At 37.5% G+C, this 20,880-nt stretch overlaps 1 protein-coding gene across 1 annotated transcript; it reads right to left on the bottom strand.

Annotated features, from left to right (window-relative positions):
• Positions 1-9,431, bottom strand: LOC149199259 (putative disease resistance protein At1g61300). The gene is made up of 2 exons (XM_089400514.1): positions 6,600-9,431; positions 1-174 (listed from the first exon to the last, which is right to left on the bottom strand). The coding sequence occupies exons 1-2, from the start codon at positions 9,429-9,431 to the stop codon at positions 1-3; spliced, it is 3,006 nt and encodes a 1,001-aa protein (XP_089256640.1).
• Positions 9,432-20,880: the final 11,449 nt, after the last annotated feature.

Genomic DNA, 20,880 nt, shown 5'->3' with positions numbered 1-20,880 from the left:
CTAACGGGTCAACGAAACAGCCTTCAAGTTTCGTGCCCACTCTCCATCGTCGAGGCCCTTCTGGCGACCCAGTCCCTCCTCGTGAACGTTAACAGCGAACAACTTCGTCTTGTCCGTTAACATTACCAACTCTGTCTCCTCGCCGCCCATCCGGATACTTCGTTTGCGGAGCTCCTGTTTGCAGGCCAACTCGCAAGACAATACGACCTATCACCTAACTCACGCAACCACCACACACCACGACTCCATTCATGCATTTGTATGTCTGAATTCCATTTGATCCAGGATCATTTTGAATTCCCCTACACCCTCAGACCAAGCTGACGAACAAACCGCCTGCAAATATCCGTCCAATACTCAACGCGAGCAACATGACAGAAATTGGCAGGATTGCAGATTTATGGTCTGGGTAATATTTCAGGAATTGCAAACGGGAGTCCAATATAGATAAACTCCCTGTGTTGATCACATTCGCGTTTAAATTGCCTATGTTCATCGGATTGCAAATATCGGTCCAATGTTCAATGCGAATGGATCTTAAACAACACGATAAACGTTTATACCAAGATGTTGCTCATATTGTAAGTTCAAAATAGGAAATATCAAAACATAAGCAGATTCCAGGTTTGATTGTTTGTTTTTCTGTCGTTTTTTATGGTGTTGGTCAAAACTCAATTTGTAAAACCCAGAGTCCTCCACATTACTAAAACCCAATTTATTCAAACTATTATATAAAGGAAATGTTGTTTTGGGTTGCACACTGTTGGTTCTGACCGAAAATTGCTTGTTCAACCGTTGTAGCAACTCGCTAGTCAACCATTGTGGCAACTCCCCTGTTAACGTTGGTTAACCATTGCAGCAACTCGGTGTTTCACCCTTGCGGAAACTTGCTTGTTTCACCGTTAACCATTGTCGTTGTCTCACCGTCGTAGCAACTCATTGAGTCAGGAAATGGTAAAGAAAGTCAATTGGGAAACAATAATTGCCCTTCCAATGCAAGACCATAAAGAAAATATCATATTTTCTATTGAGTACATGGAAAACACAAGGAGATTGATTGGATTGCAAAAATCCCTTCAACTAGAGTTGGAGACTTTATTATAGGAGAGGAAATGAACCGAGATGCTCCATGTTCTTTCACCTGGGTACAAAGTAAATGCCTAGGCTCAAGGCCTACTCCTTCCTTGCTATATTAATTGTAAGTTTTTTAGAGATGCATTGTTTAGATGTTGGTATTAGTAGTGCTTGATCAATTTTCATGGATTCATATTTATTGAATTTTCAAACATTTTTATGCAGCTATGCTTGTACATATGACCCCGAGGACAGAAGAGGACAAGATGAAATGAAGCGTAGATACTCATTTGTGAAAAGAGGGGTTGCCAATGCAATTTCATTGTAAAATTATGGTTCAAATCCCGAAGATAGCGATAATAACATATAACATGTATGGGCATGTAGATAGCCAAGGATTGCCTTGTCATGGCCAACATGACATTTCAGGTCATGCTAGGTCCCTACATCAACCAAAGTTATCAAGGGCCATGATTTCCTATGTAGAGAGTTGTTTCTTCTTCGAAATGCCAGTTAACTCGGTTTGCAAAATGCATGTTAAAAAATATGTTGACATGGATGCTGCAACTCAAGATAGGGATTTCTTTTTGTGTAGGAAAGATGTTGTTAACATCTATAATCATCTAATGAAAGAAAATTATTAGTTTCATAAAAATGATGAAATGAGTGTGAACCTTTGGTATAGAAAACACCCAAATGATTTTTTCTTTTATCAAAAGCCCAATGGTGGAGAGACCCTTTTATAGTTGGAATTCAGACAAAGTGGATGTTGGATACCATGGTGAAGCTATCAAATAATAGCCTAATAGCCATGGATTCAACATTCAACACGAATAAATATGGGGTGAGTGTATTAAGAATGATTGATCTAGTACAATAATTTGATTAGTAATGATTGATAATGATTAATGAGTTGAAGTTGACTTCAAATGTTTTTTAAATGTGATAGTATCAATTGTACACACTCGTGGTGTTTGATGAGCAACAAAGTGGGGTGCCAGTTGCATGGGTGGTGGCATCACGTAATACATCACATGACATTTCACTATGGTTGGAGCACCTCATGCATAAGTGTCACCAAGTTGATCATAGTTGGAAAGTTAATGCCTTCATGGTTGATGATGCATTGGATGAAATCAGTTCTTTAAGGTAACTTCAATCTTCTTATTTTACAGTACAACTTGTATTTATTACAAAAATAACATGCTTGAAATGAATTGAATGTGGCAGGAGAATCACAAGTTGCAATGTTGTATTGTGTGTTTGGCAGTACATCGAGTATGGATAAAAAATGTGAATTGATTGGCAAGTAGTCTAGAAATAGAAAAAGAGATGTTTAGTGGTTTGGATTTAATTATGAATTATTATTCTAGTGTTGAAGTGAGAAATTCAATTAATGTTTTCTTCAACAAATTTGCTAATGAGGAGAAGTTCCTAGAATATTTCCACAAGAATTGGGTTACTGGTGACAAGATTTGTAATTTGAAAAACTCTTTCTTACTTTTCTCTTTTTGGTTTTATACGGATGAAATATCTTCATCAACCCAACATTTATGAAATTAGGATGTGGGTAAAAGGTTGTTGGGATTTTCTCCATGCAAATCAGGAGATAAACAATGTTGTGGAGTCATATCACTGTTACCTAAAGAAGAACTTTTTATTTGATAGAAAAGATAAATGTTCTCGTAGGATGGATTGGTTGATATATGTTCTTCTAACAAATGTTGAACCCTGTTACCCGTTTAAGGAAATTTTAAAAAATGAAGGTTTTTTGAATAATTTCAAGAAAGAGAAACAATTTGAATCATCAATGGAAAAAGCAAAAATAATTCTAGATAGTGATTGCAGCCCTCATGAGCAAATGTCTCATGATTTTTAGGTGAGGAGTCAATCCAAACCTAATAAGAAATATCTTGTCACTTATCATCGCAACAATTTCTTAACTTGTGATTGCCCATGGTCTATTCGTGGCAACATCTGAAAGCATGCCATAAAGGTAGGTTGGTTATCTTCCCGTTCAATGGCTTCAAACCAATTACTAAATCATCAAAGCACAACTGATTCATACAATGACCCTCCTAACCAATTACTAAATCATCAAAGCACAACTGATTCATACAATGACCCTCCTGAGATAAATATAGAGGCAATATCGAATCTTGGTGAAAATGCAAACACATTTGTCATGGATAGTCACAATGTTGATATAAATATTGACGAAATTGAGTTGGCCAAAGAGGAGTTATTTGGCTACATAGACCTGGTTCGAAAAATTCTTCGTGCTACTTTGACCAAGATTGAAAAGTTTATTGCTTTGTTTAAAAAAATGTTGGATGATACCAACAATATTCATATTATGGATTATGAATTCACGTGTGGGTTGGGTGCTTTTGAGAGATCTTTGAAGAGGAAGAAGAGTTTCCTGAGCCCCAAAAAGAGAAGAAAAACAAGAAAACAAGATGTAAGAATGGAAATTGACTTAAATATTGTTGCAGATGAAGATGAACCATTTGAGTTTGATCAACTAAACAAGCGAGGTCACCCTCGCTCCAACAATGCATGGATTTCCAGGTTTGTTGTGATGCATTTGTTTTCAATTTGATTTTAATATTTATTAGTTTATTACATGTATTTGATGTATTATAATTTTGTTGAATATGTTCATTTATGTTTGATAGGTGGTCAAGATAGCTTTGCTAATTTCTCTAATTTGTCTGAATTTTCATTTAAGGTCAGTAAATAACTCCATGCATTTACACTCAGTCTTTCAATACATTGATTATTTTGTATGTTATGGAAGATAGCTTTCACAAGGTTTTCCATACTTGCATTATGCTTTCATACATTGGTGTCTAAACATGAATATGATATATAAATTGGAATAAAAACAACGGAAATGTAACAAAAATTGTAGAGGAAATGCAATGAAATTGTAACTAAACACGCAAAACACAATTTTACCAGTTTTTATATAACTGCTCAATGCTAATGGTGATATATTATTGGATAATCATATATATTACATCAAAGATTATATATATTACAAGATCAGCAATAGTGAGGGAGTGAATATCAATAAGAACACAGAGGTCAATCTGAATCTGAGAATGAAGGGGGATTTTCATAAATATTGTTGATACGATAATCATTGTTGATATGATAATCATTGTGTCCTGCTTCATTGGGACGAAGACACCCTCCTGTTTCAATATCAATAAGAACACAGAGGTCAATCTGAATCTGAGAATGAAGGGGGATTTTCATAAATATTGTTGATACGATAATCATTGTTGATATGATAATCATTGTGTCCTGCTTCATCGGGACGAAGATACCCTCATGTTTCCATAATTTTATTCCAGCGTTCAATTTTTTTATTATTATTATTATTTAATTTAATTATATATATATATATATATATATATATATATATATTATTAATTATCTCAGGGTATATGAATTTTTATATATCCTTGTTGGCAACCAAATCATTGGATAACGAAATCTAAGACTAATCTAATTATCCCCACATTGTTCCATGGAAATAATATACTGAGCAACCCTTGTTAAGGTTATCTTTAAGTTTAGGTAGTTAAATGGATATTTATTTCAGGTTTGTTTTCCCGAGGCATCCCACCTTGCTTTACATCCTTCTTGTGTAGCAGTGTACAATATTTGAATATGGGTTGGCAATATGCAATCGTCTGCTACCTATTCCTAGTGATATACTCTGCTACCTTTGTCGAACTGGCCAACTATTGTTGTTCATTTATCACCTCTACAAGTATTTCATATTCTCCTCTAACCCACAGAATGCTCTCGGAATTATGTTTAAAAATTTTAAGGTCTTCCACCCAACTGGCCTGATTTCCTAAATACGATAGAAAATCTCTCAATTGGACATCCCCTACATGAGGGTTGGGATTCCAGTAAGAGATACTACTCAATTGGACATCCCCTACATGAGGGTTGGGATTCCATTTTTTGGTAAGAGATACTAGAAAATTATGTTGGTACAATTCACAGAGAAAGTCTTTTTCTAGATTCGTGCAAACCCTATATGCTTCTATGAAAGCATATTTGTATTCAACTTGCAAAAGGCTTATTGTTGATAATATCATTCTTTTTAAACATCAACAATCTTTCTATCAAGTACACGTTGTAATTGGTTGAAGGAGCCCTACAACTAAGCACACCATCCATTATCTATTCGAGTTGTTTCTTATCATTCTCCATCTTGTTCACCTTGCTTTGCAGCTTAGCCGTTGTGTTTTTATGTTTTCCTTTAATTTTTTTTTTTATATATATATTGTTCGCATTTCTTGCAAAGGTCACGAATTCAGTTTTCGTGCAAATGGAAAGGTATTAGTTTTCCCTTATAAGAGGGTATACATAGGATTAAATTATCCTTTTCTTCCTCATCCTCTGTTTGCATTGTTATCACTTTGTAATTTCCCAAGGCTGTGAGAGAAACCCAGAGGTAACCACAAAACCACTTGTAAGCTTAGAAGCTAGCCCTTCCAACTTCAACGAGGGATCTCTTTATTGGATTTAGATTTGTTGTTTTGAGATATTAGGCTAGTTATTGAGTTATGAGTTTGATTTCTTCAAATAATTTAATTTAATCACCACATGCTGAAAAATCACCTCTGATTTTAATTTAATTTTGAATATGCTATAAATTAATTAGAAGTAAAAATAAAAATAAAAATATGACAGTACCATGTTTAAAGGTTACACTTTTCAAAAAATATTTCCATAGGCAACCAGTGTGATATCAACTTCATATATATTTATATATAGAAAAGAATTTGTTAAAATAAAATATTTTAATGGTGTATATAAACAAATATTTAAACAATGAAAAAATACACATTGTATTTTGCACTCTAAATAAATTTGTGCTCAGAAATTTGATCCTTCTCGGCTCATGTTAGATCCGTATTTAAGATGGATCTATGATGGTATAAATATTTTGACCCAAACAAATTACATAAAAATAAAAATGAAAATAAAAATAAAATTAATAATTAAACCATATTCTAGATCCATTTTAACTCCAAATGAAGATCTATCAACCTCTAAACACTTGATAAAAATTAAAATTGATCTCGAATAATATTATACAATATTAAATTAACATTTATATTTAATAATATAATAGAAAAAAAATATAAAAAATAAAATATATATACACATCACATATTAAACTAATATTTTTAAAAAATAATTTTTATTATATTAAATATTTAAAAATAAATAATTAATTAAATTTAAAATGATGATGATAGTTATCTCCGGTGAAAAAATGAAAAAAAATATATATTATTAAAAACTACTTATCTCATTTAAAAAGAGTTAAAGTTCATTACACCAAAATTCATTATACAACCAAAAAATATCTTCTTTTTTCAGAAAGTAATTATCTCATTTAAAAAGAGATAAAGTTCATTACACCAAAATTCTTTATACAAAAGAGACAGGTTGTTTTGTAGAAATTCCCATTTTTCTACGATATTTCTAACCTCTGCGACACTCATTGACACTTCTTTCACAGATGTATTTAGTTTCTTGGTTTTTTCTAAATTTTCTAGTACCAATGGACAGCCCCACAGTCTTAGTTTTTGGAAATTTTTAATGTTCAAATAATTTTCCGGCAATATTTTTAAAGCTTCACAGCACACAATGGTGAATATTTTAAGTGAAGGCATTCCACCTTCTTCTATCATGGGCAACTCCTCTAACTCCTTTAAATCAACTAATGAAAATATCTCCAGCACAGGAAATGCGCCTTTCTCACCAAATTTGTCGGAAAACCTTTTCAACTTATAACAAGATATGATTTCTAATTTCCTCAAACTCTCCATCTTTTGTAACCCTGGAAGTTCTTCGAGCATTTCACATCCGAGCAGCGTAAGTGTGCTCAAACTTTGAAATGCATAAAACTCAGTCTCCATTTTAACCACGCGAGGGCACTGTAACCGAACTTTTCTCAACTTGGACATTTTGATGATATCAGCGGGTAGACTTTCCATCATTGAGCATGTCAAGCCGAGTGTCTCCATTTGCTCCATGCTCCCCAATGTCCCCTCACTAATCATCTCTCCGTTGCTACCCAGGTATAACCTTTTTAGCTGCGTCAGTGTGTGCAGATCATTAACAAGAGCCACCTTTTTACGACTTTTCTTCTGCCCGCCATTTGTCCACAGCCGACTGCACCTGTTCATCACTAAGTACTGCAGAGAGGTAAAGCGTGACAGACTCCGCGGGAGACATTCTAAATCTTGACAGTTCTGAAGCCCTAAAGACCTCAGGGATCTCAGCCTGTGAATGTCGGAGGGTAATTCTGTTATTTTAGAGCTACCAACTTCGAGAACTTCTAGGCATGCAAGGTCTGTAACTGATGCAGGAAGCCTTTTTATAGGCACGCCTATTAACACTAGGGATACCAACTGCTTCAAACAACCCACACTGTCCGGCAATGACTGGAGGGACGTCTCACTCAAGTTCAAAACCTTCAGGGAGACCAAACTCCCAATCACTTTTCTTGGAATCTCTCTGAGATTTGTATTTTGCCCCATTAACAGTGAGGAGATTTCTGGAGGCCGGAATGACTCTGGAAGCGAACTCAAGCCGTTACAATTCAGCAAAAACCGAGTGCGCCCTGAACATTCATTTTCAGGCAACGCTGCCAAACCCTTACCTGTCCGGCAGTAAAAGTTTTCCTCCCGCTCTGCGATTTGTATTGCCAAATCACGCAGAACGTCGTGCACCCTGAAATACAGCACGGACCCATCCACGTCTCGCAATGTCGGTTCTATCAAGCAACGATCGGCAAGAAAGTTGATGTAAATTCTTCCGACCACAAATGGGTCGTGGCTGCGCTCATCTTGCCCATTCTTTCTTGCAAGTAGCCCTTCGCCATTAAACAAGCGAATCACCCATTCGACCCAGATGACCTGGTCTTCTCGGAAGGCAGATAAGTATAAAAAACACAATTGCAGGTTGACGTCGTACCTGGCCAGTGCGTCGTAACTCCACCTGAGGGGATCATAGAGAGCTTGTCGAAGATCTTGGCTGTTGGTGCTTGGCAGCCTACTCACCGCTAACTCCCACTCTCTTGGATCAGTAATGCCTGCCATTGCCCTGCCAACTGCTTTGATGGCCAGGGGAAGCCCTTTGCAGTGGGCACACACAAGCCTGGCCGTTCTCTCCTCGATGCTTGTTGGCCGCCTTCCGTTATTGTATGGGAAAGCATGATGACCAAATAACCTCCAACTATCATCTTTGATCAGATCCTCCATAATTATTGTTGACCTCTCTGCATTAATCCCCATCTCTCGCAATGCTCTGTGATCCCTTGAACTGACAACAATTTTGGAGTGGGAGGGGTCGGTTAACGAGGGTACACCCAATTCTTCCAGCAGTTTTGCACCCTCTCCCCATAAATCATCTAAGAACAGGGCAAATTTCTTTGCCTGCAGAGTCTGATTCATCCAGATTTTTAGACCTTCCGGGTTCATACTATTTACCAGTTCCTGTGCATTTGTTTGGATGGCTATCTGTTGACAGAGTTCTTCTCTAAGATTTTTAAAAGACGGGAACTGTGAAACAGTAAGCCAAAGCATTAAGCCATCGCTAAAGACATTCCGCACCTTTTCACTATTGAAGACTGCCTTGAGAAGCAGAGTCTTCCCGGATCCACCTTTTCCTACCACGCCAACGCGCGAGAGCTCTGGATCGATCATTAGCTTCTCCAGTGCTGCAAAAGTTCTCTCCTGTCCGACGATAAGGGTTTCGGGGATGAAGAATCCTGTTGAAGCAAGAGATTGGGAGGTGGTTGCAGAAGAACTGCTGGAAGAAGCCACGGCTTCAACGCTTTCCTTCATAATCTGCCCCAATCCCTCCATGAGCACCTGAGTTTGTTCCTCTAGGAGCTCTGGAATTTGGGCCAACTCGACCAAAGGAGACAATCTTAAAAGGCCATCGATTTCTGAAACAAGACTGCTGATCTTTCTTCTTGGTAGGTAACGAGAAATGAATTGATACCTTGGTAATGTGCACTGATGCACCAATTCTGATGCTTGTCGGAGAAGCAAGTCCAACTTATTGAGCCATATACTGACGGCTGAAGCTCTCTGATAGCACTGAGAATTCGGAATTCCATTCTTCCTGTTCAATTCTGGGCGGTATCGCTGGATCTGCTGGATGATAGGCGGGATGTCAGTGACCAGACGCTGAAGAGAGCCCAATTCTTGCTTGTAGCGAACAGCAGTCCCTATGAGGTGCAGAATCTGGCTGACCACCTTGTCGATGCCCACACCAACAAATCCAGAAATGATAACAGCTTCTGCCATGATATGATTTTCTCCAACACAAACACAACAACAACAAAAAATCTCAGAATGACCGTAGGCTCGATTCTCCTCACAAAAACTTCCAAAGCAATGCTACCAGTACTAAAGAGTGAGGAATGCAATCCTAAATTAACGAGACATGCAGCTTAAATCCAAGATGATAATGGATACTAATGACGAATTTCTCACACCTCTGTCACTTGAAATGAACTGACCATTGCAGATATATAGGCCACATGAAAATGGAGGACAATAAGTTATGAATAATGGAGTAGGTGAGGTTTCCACACGATAGAAGAATATCTTAAAAAGCAATAAGTTAGAATAATGGAGTAGGTAAGGTTTCCACACGATAGAAGAATATCTTAAAAAGCAAAGCAGGATTTGGGATCTGATTTGATTTGTTTTATTGGAGTATTATTAAATCTCTTCTTTTCATGTTAATATGTGCTTTTCCTTGAATATTGATCCCCATAAATTCATTTTTCCTTCACATGTAGACAAGCATTACTTAGCATGGTAACTTTGATTTACTGTTTGGAACAATGACGGGAACAATTTTCTCTGTCCCCACACACCATTTTTTTTTTTTTTTTCCTTTTCCTTTAATTTTTGCTTTTATGTTTTAGAATATTAAATTTCATTATCTAGAATGTAATTATTTATTTTCGTTTCTTTATTTTGTTTTTATATTTTAGAGTATTGAATTTTGTTATTCAGAATGTAACTAGCATTTGCACTAAGATGTGCAAAGCAACGTTAATAGGAGATGCAGAGCATGAGTTCATCCATGTTTGAGTTAGAAAGACAGCTTATCAGGTATCAAAGGTTTTGATATCAAAGGTTTTAACATGACAGGCATTCTAAATATGTGATATTAGGCAGAGTTGTTGAGAATGGGCCGCTAGTGTTAATGTGTCATCATCGCCGATAAGAAATTAACAAAGGATTTGTGTTAAACGAAAGAAGCAGGGGCATTTTCTTTCTCCTCCCGAAGAGACTTGTGGTAGGAAAAGACTAGATCTGATAAGAGACACGTGACAATGGCATGCAAAAACGATTGATACATGGCAGCGAGATTCGGCAATTTCAAGGCTCACAGTAGCCCAAAAAGGGGTAACACGTGGAATTACTCACATGACAATAGGTGGCAAATACGTTGTGGTGATGACGTCACGTATGGGAGATCAGAGATCGGAGTTTGAGGTGTATTGTGCATCGAAGTGAAACCTCTGATTGATAACCTCTGATTGAAGGGTTTTGATATAGGGGCTAGACTGCAGTCACGTGAAGAGCTACAGAACCAAGGACCAAACGTAGAAGGTGATCGGCAATCGGAAAATTGACATGTAGTCCATGAAGGTTACATATCCAAATGGAAATGCCCAATAGAGAGGGCTCCGATTTGGGGGCTAGCACGACTGTCACAAAGAGTTGAAAGGAGGCAAAAGCTATCGGTATATCACAATCGGAGATCGACAGATGCAAGTGAAGGTTTCATTCCAAAAGTTTCGATGAAGGGCAGATGAAATATTATATTAAAGATGTTTTGATCAAATAAACAGAGTCCGGAGATAGACAAGATAACAAGTTTTGCCAGGACAACCATCTTATTTTTCTGATTAAAATCTCTCGTAACGCTGATGCATACAGTAAGACATATCGCAATCGGAGATCGGCGGATCTGAACAAAGGTTTCATTCGAAAAGTTGCGATGAAGGGCAGATGTGATTCTATATTAAAGATGTTCACATAAAAGTAATCGACTCTAGAGACAGAGGAGATCGCAAGTTTTGGTAGGACAATGATGTGATTTCTCCGATAAAAATAGTCTTTAAAGCTGACGTGTGCCGAATGCCACATGGATGCACATTCTGTCAATTAATGGCAAAATGAAGTGAATTTATGGTTTCCAATATTGTAAATGCTTTCATTAATACTAAGGATCCCCGAAGATTTTGCTCATAAAAGTATTGGATTCATGCATAATTGGTCATTTTTTCTAAGTGCAGGTGCTGGTCATTCTTGTGTTTTTTCCTCGCAGGCTACTCCCGATAAGCAGAATTCATGAGAAATGTCTCGACTGGCTAAACCCGGAAGGAAAATTCTCATTCAACAACAGCTAGTTAGTCCTTCTCCTGAGGTCATAGAAATCCCTGGGCTATTTTCTGACATGACATGCACCCTTGATGTTGGGGTCTCTAGTTGGGAGGCCATGTATAAGCTTTTTGAAGATGAAGGGCTAAAATTCACAGAAAGAACAGTTCCAACAGAGGATAGGGTTCCTGTTTCGGAAATTACATACAGTGATGTGGCCAATTCGTTTCTTCATAGAATTGGCGCTCGTCCAAGAATCTTGCCTTATATGGATATGATCAGGTGGGTCATTGATCATATGAACATCGTAGATAGGAACTTCATGACCCGGAGACAGATGGTCAATGGCTCTTTCACTGCAAAAGAATTGTCTGCAATGTACCACCTCCCAGCAGCTCAGAGGAAATATGATAAACAGTTCATTGAGAAGTTCATGCAGGAAAATGAACACCACTCTGAGGTTATTTGAGGATGGAGAAGAGACGCTAGCAAGCATAAGCAGGAGGACAAGGGTATATATGTTCTAGCCTCTATTAATGCACCCTATTGTTTTGCTATTGCAATGATGTGTAGATTGTTTGACTATGAGATATCCAGAATTTTTTAGACAAATGGGCGCCCCTGATTGAAGTTGCCTCTAATGGTTATGTAATGGACTGGGGAACTATTATGTTCAACAACCTAAGCAATGTAATCCTAGAATATAGGAAAAATCGTAAGTTTATTGAAATTTTTCCTATCCCATTCTACATGAGTGCCTACATTATGGATTGTATTTGTTTCACTTCAGATTTTCCATCCATGGGATGGAAACAGACTATTGAAAACCCTTTGTCTATTCACATTTACCATGATATTCTATGGGAGTCAAAATACCGACCCCATTTTTACAAGATTAGCCATGGTGTCGTCCTTCCTATTTACCAGTTTGTTTTCAATGAGAAGTGCCCTAGAATCTCCGCTAAAGCCAATATTGACCTGTTATCAGTTGGAAGATGGTTTGGGGAGGAATAATTTACCTATGTTCGAGTTTTTGGCAGTCGTGCATAGCCTCATGTGTTTCCCTTGTATGTCCCCGACAAGCTCCTAGCCTAGAAAATAACCTACCAGACTGTGGGAGATGGCCTGTCTAAGGTCATGAAAGAAAGAAAAAAGACAATGTGGAATGTTTTTCGTATCGATGTGGATTATATTCTTTACAGAATTTCAAACATGCTACTAAGGAGATGGAGGAAATCCAAATGATGAACTTTCCAACCATTCCAAATTGACAGTACGATCCAGTAGATACTGAGAAAAATGTTACAACACAAGCAAAGATCAAGCAGTTTACAAACGAGCCTGATAAATTTAATTGTTTCTTTCAATCAGTGTTAAATTATTCATAGGTTGAAAGAGAAGCAAGAGGATGGCTCAGCCCTAAGGAATTAGTGCAGTTTCATCAATACAGGGCTAAAAGGATTTCTCGTTTGCCCAATGAAATTTTGAATCTAAATCACCAGAATACGGAACAAGACACACGAGCGAGCACATCTCAGAGTCAAGATGTAGTTCATGTAACTAAAACATCGGCAACTAGCAAATCAAAGGCAGAGAAGGTAGCGACAGAAGAAAGTCTGGATGGGATTTGGGAACAGTTTATTAAAGAGATTGACCCTAAAAAACAATAAATTTCATCACAGATATAGATTGCTCATACTTTTGTCATCACTGAGAAGAGCTTGTTCACTGTTGAGCCTTCTAAGGAAATTGTCAACAGTGATGATCTGGAAATCATCCCATTTTTTATGACCTCTGAGGTCATTCTCAATATTGAGGAGATTCCTCCTCTGGATGTATTTTATAGTCTGAAACACAGAGCAGTAGTTAGCAGGTAGAGAAAGAGGAGAAGGATTGAACAAAGGCAGGATTTGGTCCCTGCAAATACCTCTTTTGAAGTATTGTGGAAAGATGCCCAAGTGACCCCTTGTTGAAGATATTGGGAGACTATGACAATATGTAGGAGCCTATGTTAGTGCAACAATTTACAAAGCCAAAAAAGTGCAACAACTCCTAAGGGAGAAAGATTATAGAATAAGGCACCTTAAACAAAAATTTAGAAAACGAAAAGCAATGAATCGTCCAACAATGTCAAGCTCAATTGTCACAATTGCAAACCAGTTTCGATGGGATGAATATTCAATATGAATCTCACATGAAGAGTTGGGATGTCCACATACAGGAGCTAGAGCGTAGAATTGAGCAATTGAAGGCTAATCTGGAGACAGCAGAATTCATGAAAGAAGCAGGGGAGCTAAATAACCTTATTGCTCATTACCAGGTTCTATTTTTCCAAAACTTGGGCATTATCGAAGAGATGTGCCAATCAGCTAATGCGCTTGTGAATCAATTGGCCGATCTGAGGACATATGGAAAGGAAGTTGAAGAGAAAATCTCTGATTTCATTGACTGGCAGAACAACTCTAAGGATCGATTAGAAAATCTTCCCAAGATAGATGAATCTTAGAAAGAGATTGTCTTCCAAGAATGGGAGATAAGGCTTAAAAATGTAGAGATGGAAATCTATAGTGTGAGGGACATATCTAGCAACATGATTCAATCAATCAGCCACAACCTCTTGGAGGCAAATTTAATCTCAGAGTTCCTAGAAGATACGTTTCCCAATGTTAAAATATTGGCAAGAATCATCAAAGAAGAAGGTTGAGCAGCTAAAAGCTCTATCAAAGATTGACTTGGAATGCCATTGGCATTTCCTAGTCAAACCACATGGGCAATGGTTGATGTTGACGTGTCTTCTAAATACAATTAGTCAGGTGCTGCCAGCTCTCAGTGTTGTGTTATTCACTGCACGGATGCACATTAGGCCTGAACATCCGCCTGAATTGAAGGTGATGATAGATATATTGGAACTTCAACAGCGATTTCCAAAGAAGTCTTCATTCAAGTCTTGATCAATTTGTTGTAACAGGATTGTACTATTAGTTTGTATTTTTATTTTTTGTACTATTAGTTTGTATTTTTATTTTAAGTGTGGTTTGTTTGGACCATCGCAACATTTTATGGACTTTTCTATATTTGGGTTTCGACTTTAAACTTTAAATCCCCTTCATTGTTATGAAGAAAGGGGCTTATGAAATTTTGCGAGAAGTATTTTGGTTTTTACTACTATAGTTGTAAACAAGTCTTAATAGAAAGAAGAACCACAACGATTTTACTTATGAGCAGAGTGAATGTGTATCGGGTACTATTATCTTTATGTTGATGCTATGTTTTTGGGTTGAAGTATTGTTTTAATTCAAGTTTGTCATATATGTTATTCTATGTGATTAGATCAGTATCACCATTGATGTGTTTAAATCGAAATGTTCTAAGTATAAATATGAACAATGATATCATATATGCACAATTGATGATTCGGTATTTTTGTTATATGATATCACTTGAAACCCCCCGATGTCTGACTTGCAATAGAGAACTTCCTCTGAGATCCATATCTCACCGATATTCTTGAAGGCGTGTGCTGCGATATGCGATAATCTCTGACCTTGGATTTTCTCCAATCTCCAATATGCAGAGCCGATATGGTGTATTAATTCACTTGTGGACCCAGTATAATTACAAAATTGTATTTAATCTAAGATCGCATCCATTTATCGAAACTTTCGTTATGTGACATCATCTAAAATAGTCGACAAGATGGACGAATATTGATATTAAAACAAATTTAATTATAATTTGGCATCCACCATATCGGAGCTTTATTATAGCGCAAGTTTGCAAACTGTGGAATGTTGCAATTATCTATGATATTATGGACCCGATACAGTTATTAAAATGAGTTAATTATTTTATCGCATCTATTCCAGATCAAAGGTACCCATATCGCAAATGTTTTATGTTGTGTCATTTTGAATGTTTCGATGAGTAAACCTTTGATTCCACTACTGGTTCTAGATTGAAGGACTGCATTATGTTGATTATGTTTTCATATGTGGTACATCCCTGTGGAGATGACTTTTGTATATATATATATATATATATATATATATATATATATGTATGCATGTGTGTAAAATCTAAAGGCAAAGATGTGTGTAATGACTGCCAAAGGTAAACATAGAATGTTTGATGCTTAAGAGGCATAACAAATCGCATGCTATAACAAACCACATGATAACAAAGATTAGGCAGCATAAGAAACTGCATGCTATAACAAACCGCATGACAGCAAAGAGTAATAAATTATTAAGGAAGAGACATAACTCATTACATGTCATGGTCGCCCCACGAGAGGTTCAATCAAACTTGAAAGATAGTGGGTTCTGAGACCCTTTTATTAATATGAAGATTACATGGCAGACCCGCTGGATAGTAGGGTCTTTATCCGCCTGCATGCCTTTTGTTTTCCAAGTTACAAATTGTTGTGTTGCATGGGAAGCATTGGATTAATGTCAAGGTGAGTTTCCCCTTGAGATCATACGAGGCGACAACTTTTCCTAAATGGCCTGCAACCTGGCCTTCTCAGCAGGCTAGACACCTATTATTCCCGTCTTAGGATGGTTGTCTAGGGACCGGAAGGTTTCATCAAGCACCATGGAGTTGTTTGCAGGCTCGACTTAGGGTCTGGCACTGTCGACGTGTAGCAGGAAAGTTAGGAAGCTCTTAGGATTCCATACCAAAAATGTGGTAGGTAAGCAACACATGAGCACCTATGCCGCCTTTGGTAGGATTCCTTCCCAGTGGGAAGGGAAGACTTGTCGACCACGAATCCATTGGAGAATATATCACCCAAGCTCAGGAGGGATAACATCGTAGATCGTCCTAAGTAACCAAAGGTATCATCATCAAACCGTGAAGCATGTCTGGGAGTGTACGAGATTTATGAGATAGAGACATAGTCGGCAAGACTGGGTCGAGGAAGCCTTTACAATAACAAAGCTTATAACCGGGGAGGTTCTAGATCTCTTCAGCTAAGACACTAAGCGATGCAAAGGCGAGGTCCGTTGGCCGAGTCATGACAAGAATCAAAGAGAAGGCTTTGTTGTGGTGCATAGGAGTGAGGCTATGAACTTAAAGGAAATTTTGGGATAACCTTATCCTTTTGATGGTAAAAACCCTAGTCAAGGGAGGCTTCTGATTGGTGGAACCAGATTTCCCCTCACATGATTGGTCAGAATGATGTGGTAGGAAAGCCATAGAGTGGTTGTAGTCTATTGGTGGGAGGAACCTTTTGATAATAGAGTTATATCAGAGGTATGACATTGGAGGAATTATTTTAGAAATCTTTGATAGTAAAACTCTAATACATATAACATTGGTTCTTTATAATAATAAGAAAATATCTAAACTCTGAAACACATAAGTGATAGCGCTTTTAAAAATTTTCGGCGTATTATAATAAGCACTATCAGAGGAGGCCACATGGCATATTAGACTCCGCTTTAGCAAATCGGAGATTCCCTATCAGTATTTTTTGTTATGTGACACGATTCAAAATCCCCGCTCTCTGATATGTGATAAAGGGTTGGATTTCGATATTGCAATATGATAATCTCACAGGTTGTCCGATATCGGAGGTTGGAGGCACTAGCATATCGGAACAGGTGCTTTAAGGATGAAAAGAGATTTGTGAGTAAGTGAGAGCAGTTTTTTTTCTTTTTTTTCGTTGTCAAATGTTTTGAAAGTATTTGATTTGAATTAGAGTTGTAAAACCATGTTCATATCAATCACCGAAATGCGACCTTGTAAAATTTGTCGAATTTTTTTTTTCTATTTTAAAACTAAATCAAAAGTATTATTATTGAAATCAAATCGAAAGGGATTAGTTCAATATAAAAGGGCTAAAGTCGCATGGAAATACAAGTGTTGGACTCGGGGGTTATTTGTTTCATTTATTTTAATTAATGAATAGTAAAAAAGAAGTTGTAAAAAAAAGATTAAGTCAAATTGAAAAATAAAACAGAATGACATGATAAGAAAAAGTGGAAGAACAAATTATCCAAAAGGCAGTTACAAATACATAGGGGTCCCCATTACCAATATGATAACAATAAAGTCAAGTTTGGATTGTTGTCTTTTTTACCACAACAGTTTGGAAAGTTTGTTCATTTTGAGTCCTTTTGTTGTTTGGAAAAAACGCTTTGAACTTCTGTGGTAAGTCACTCCTTGGAGAGTTGAAAAGAGATTTAACAACAAGTGAGAAGAGATATTTAGTTTCTATTTCACTGTCAAGCATTTTTTAAAGTAATTGATTTGAAGCGAAGTTGTAAAAGTATGCTCATATTAATCAGTGAAATGTGAACTTGTAAAGTTTGTCTTTTTTTTCTTTCAAAAGATGAATGCACACAGTATGCTATTTTGTAGAAAGGGAAAAATGTATGGAATTTTAACTGCATTTCACAACAACTACCTGTAAAAGAAAGAAACTATTGTGAAATCGATTGCAAAGTATGCTTACTGAAAGCGAATCAAAAGGGGCTAAATGTAACAATCAGACTGGAGGTGGTTGTAAAGACTTTGATGCTAGTACTGATTCCTCTTGTTGCCTACGCTTGATGTAAGCATTTCCTTGCATGTGGGAGTAGCAGCTGAAGGAAAATGGTGGAGAGATGAGAAGATCAGACAACATTCGAACTCTAGAGATAGTAGTGAATGTTAAGCCTTGTCGATCTATGTTGCCAATGTCCACTGTCACCTTTCGTAATGTCATTCCTTGTGATTTATGTATTTTCAAACCCCATGTCATTCGAAGGGGAATTTGCTTGCGAGACCCTCGCGTTATTGGGGCAAGTGGAACATAAGATGGGTTGAAGGAATCCCATGGTGAACCTTTGTATTGGAAGAAGTCAACAACAGCAAATGATGGTAACTAAGGGGGTTTTGATCTAGCTACATAGAAAATGGAAATTACTTTTGCAAGTGCTATGTTTATAAGACCTACTTCAAACAACAAGTTACATGTGAGGAAAACCTGTTGTTCATTGCAAATAAGAACTTTTGCATCCAATTGTTCAACTTCCTCGTCTACACCAGTAGGATGGTGGTTCCTTTTCTCTGTGTAGCAGCGTGCAATTGGCATATTCAATTTTTTGAGACTTTTTTTTATGCAATTCGATAGTTAGGTTGGTTGGATATAGGTGGATTGCATTGTCAAATTCCTGCTACTCATCTTTTGACAAAAACATATTTTTCCTTGACATGAGAATGTTCTAGTGTTCGACTATTGGTGTTGCATTTCTGAGATTCGTGAGCAATTATCAAATTGCAATTTGAAGAGGCTTCGTCCCTTCTTGACGAAAGATGGTAGATAGTGTGACGACTGTGTCAAAGTTGCGCCACAGGGCATTATCGTGTGATGTGATGATATACATGGGGATGTCCTTCACAAGAGGTAGTTTTCCAAGATCACCAACAAGTATGATAGACCGATTGCTGAAATGCACATTATGATATGAAGGAAATACCTCCCTTAAGTGATCGTCTATCTGTAAAAGAAGTTAGGGCCAATAAAGCTCAAGAGGATGCATTGACACTAAAGGAATACGAAGGACATAATGAATTGTAAGTGCCTTTATGTTAAACGCTGCAACACCTGTTAGAGCGAATAGGAGCAATGGACTTGAATTGGGAAGAGATTCAACAAGAAATGTATCTTTTATGCAATCAATTAAATGAGACTTCCTCGTGCCAGCGGTGCCTTGGATGAGAATTCTAAGTGGAGGAATGGAAGAAATGGTCCTAAAGTGGGTGAGGACACTGGTGAAAGCAACTTGATGGGTGGGTGATAGTGAGGTGAGTGAGCGGGGAACTGGAGACGGGGTAGAATGGATTTGGGTGGATGGGTGACTAAAGTCTATGAAACGTATGGTTGTCTCTTGCAAAGGGAGAGGGATCGTAGTATGGGACCAATTGTGGTTATAGTAAAAGTCGTGATGTCCAAGCATGTGAATGTCATCTATTTCCATGTTGTTTCTAGGGTGTAGCTAAGAAAGGAATTTACATTCATCGATGTCTACGGATTCAGGGGGGTTCGACATATCATTAATGGATATGTCATCAGAGCAAGGGGAAAGGGGGGTTTCAAGGGCTCGATGAACATGCCATGGAACATATACATATATTTTTCGTTCCCAATGCGAAATGATTACTTCATCAGTGGATCCTATGTCTGATGGGAGTGTGCGGAAAGGGAAGTATAGAAGTAGTTCACTCCAGCAAAAGGGATTGAGGAATAGGAAGGGATGACATGAACAATATTGCTAGGATTTATTTGTTTCCATTGGTAATGTTTTCGGTGAGCAGAAAAGGACCAGGAACGTGCAGCGTCAAGAAGAGTTAGTGTTTCAAGAGAAGCAGGTCTATTCATTTATGCTACAATGAAGGGTGGTGTTGGGAAGGGGGAACCTAGACCATGAGAAACACGTCAAAAATAGTTCAAGTAACATTGAGGGAAACAAATGAGAGGCTACAAAGTGAAAGGGGCAATTTTTGTAGCATGTGGCATGTTTCCTGTGCGTCGATGTCCCTATCGACAATTTTTTTTGTTAAAATTTTTCAGACAACACTAACAACAGGTGTTTCAGGGTGGAAAGCCTACGAGACATGTGATAGCATTTGTCGATAACTTTCAGATTTTGTTTCTGGTTTCGATGCATATTTCGCAATATAGCACATAACAACATGCCGAGACAAATTCGGCTGGCAATCAATGTTTTCTCTCCAGACATATAGCATGTCAGAGTTGTGTACATTCAACATGTCATCATTGCGAGTGAGGATATATTTCTTTCATCCACTGTCATCAATGATAAAAGAGGAGGTGGGATTCAAATCCCATGGAACTCCATAGCGGAAAACAAGAGTAGGACCTTTTTTGCAAAGAAATGAAGAGGGGTTGCATTTTGTATGTCATTGAAAGCAATTAAGAAGATTCTCATAGTCCTGAAGGCGAGAGGATGAAAATATCAATGGCAATGGGAGGGTGCATGGTTCATTCTTTGAAGATATGTGTACATAATGTCCATGTTGTTAAGGAGTGCGAGGATTACAAGCAGAAATGTGTTCATCTATCCATCGCGACTTGGTCATCCCAATCAAGGTTGTCCATATCAGGTGCGTTTTCGAGCCAAAGGAAACCATTTATGTGTGCGGAGCCCCTATGTTTCCACTCATACCTGCAAAGATGAAAAATGAAATTTTATGAGGTGCCTACACATCTAGACAAAGAAACAAAAAGGAGAAGGATGGTCAGGGAAATACCTGAACCAGAAGTCCTTTGCATGTAAACCTTTTTCCAAGACCTCTTCGAGGAAGATTGTGAACCGAGAATGAATGTATTGCACTGCAAGATGTG

The sequence above is a fragment of the Pinus tabuliformis genome, chromosome 2_1 (genome assembly GCF_031772625.1).
Source record: "Pinus tabuliformis cultivar Carrire ecotype Pingquan chromosome 2_1, CPIR1, whole genome shotgun sequence".
NCBI lineage: Eukaryota > Viridiplantae > Streptophyta > Pinopsida > Pinales > Pinaceae > Pinus > Pinus tabuliformis.
Note: the sequence above shows the minus strand (reverse complement) of the source record. Positions and strands in the feature narration are given on the sequence as shown.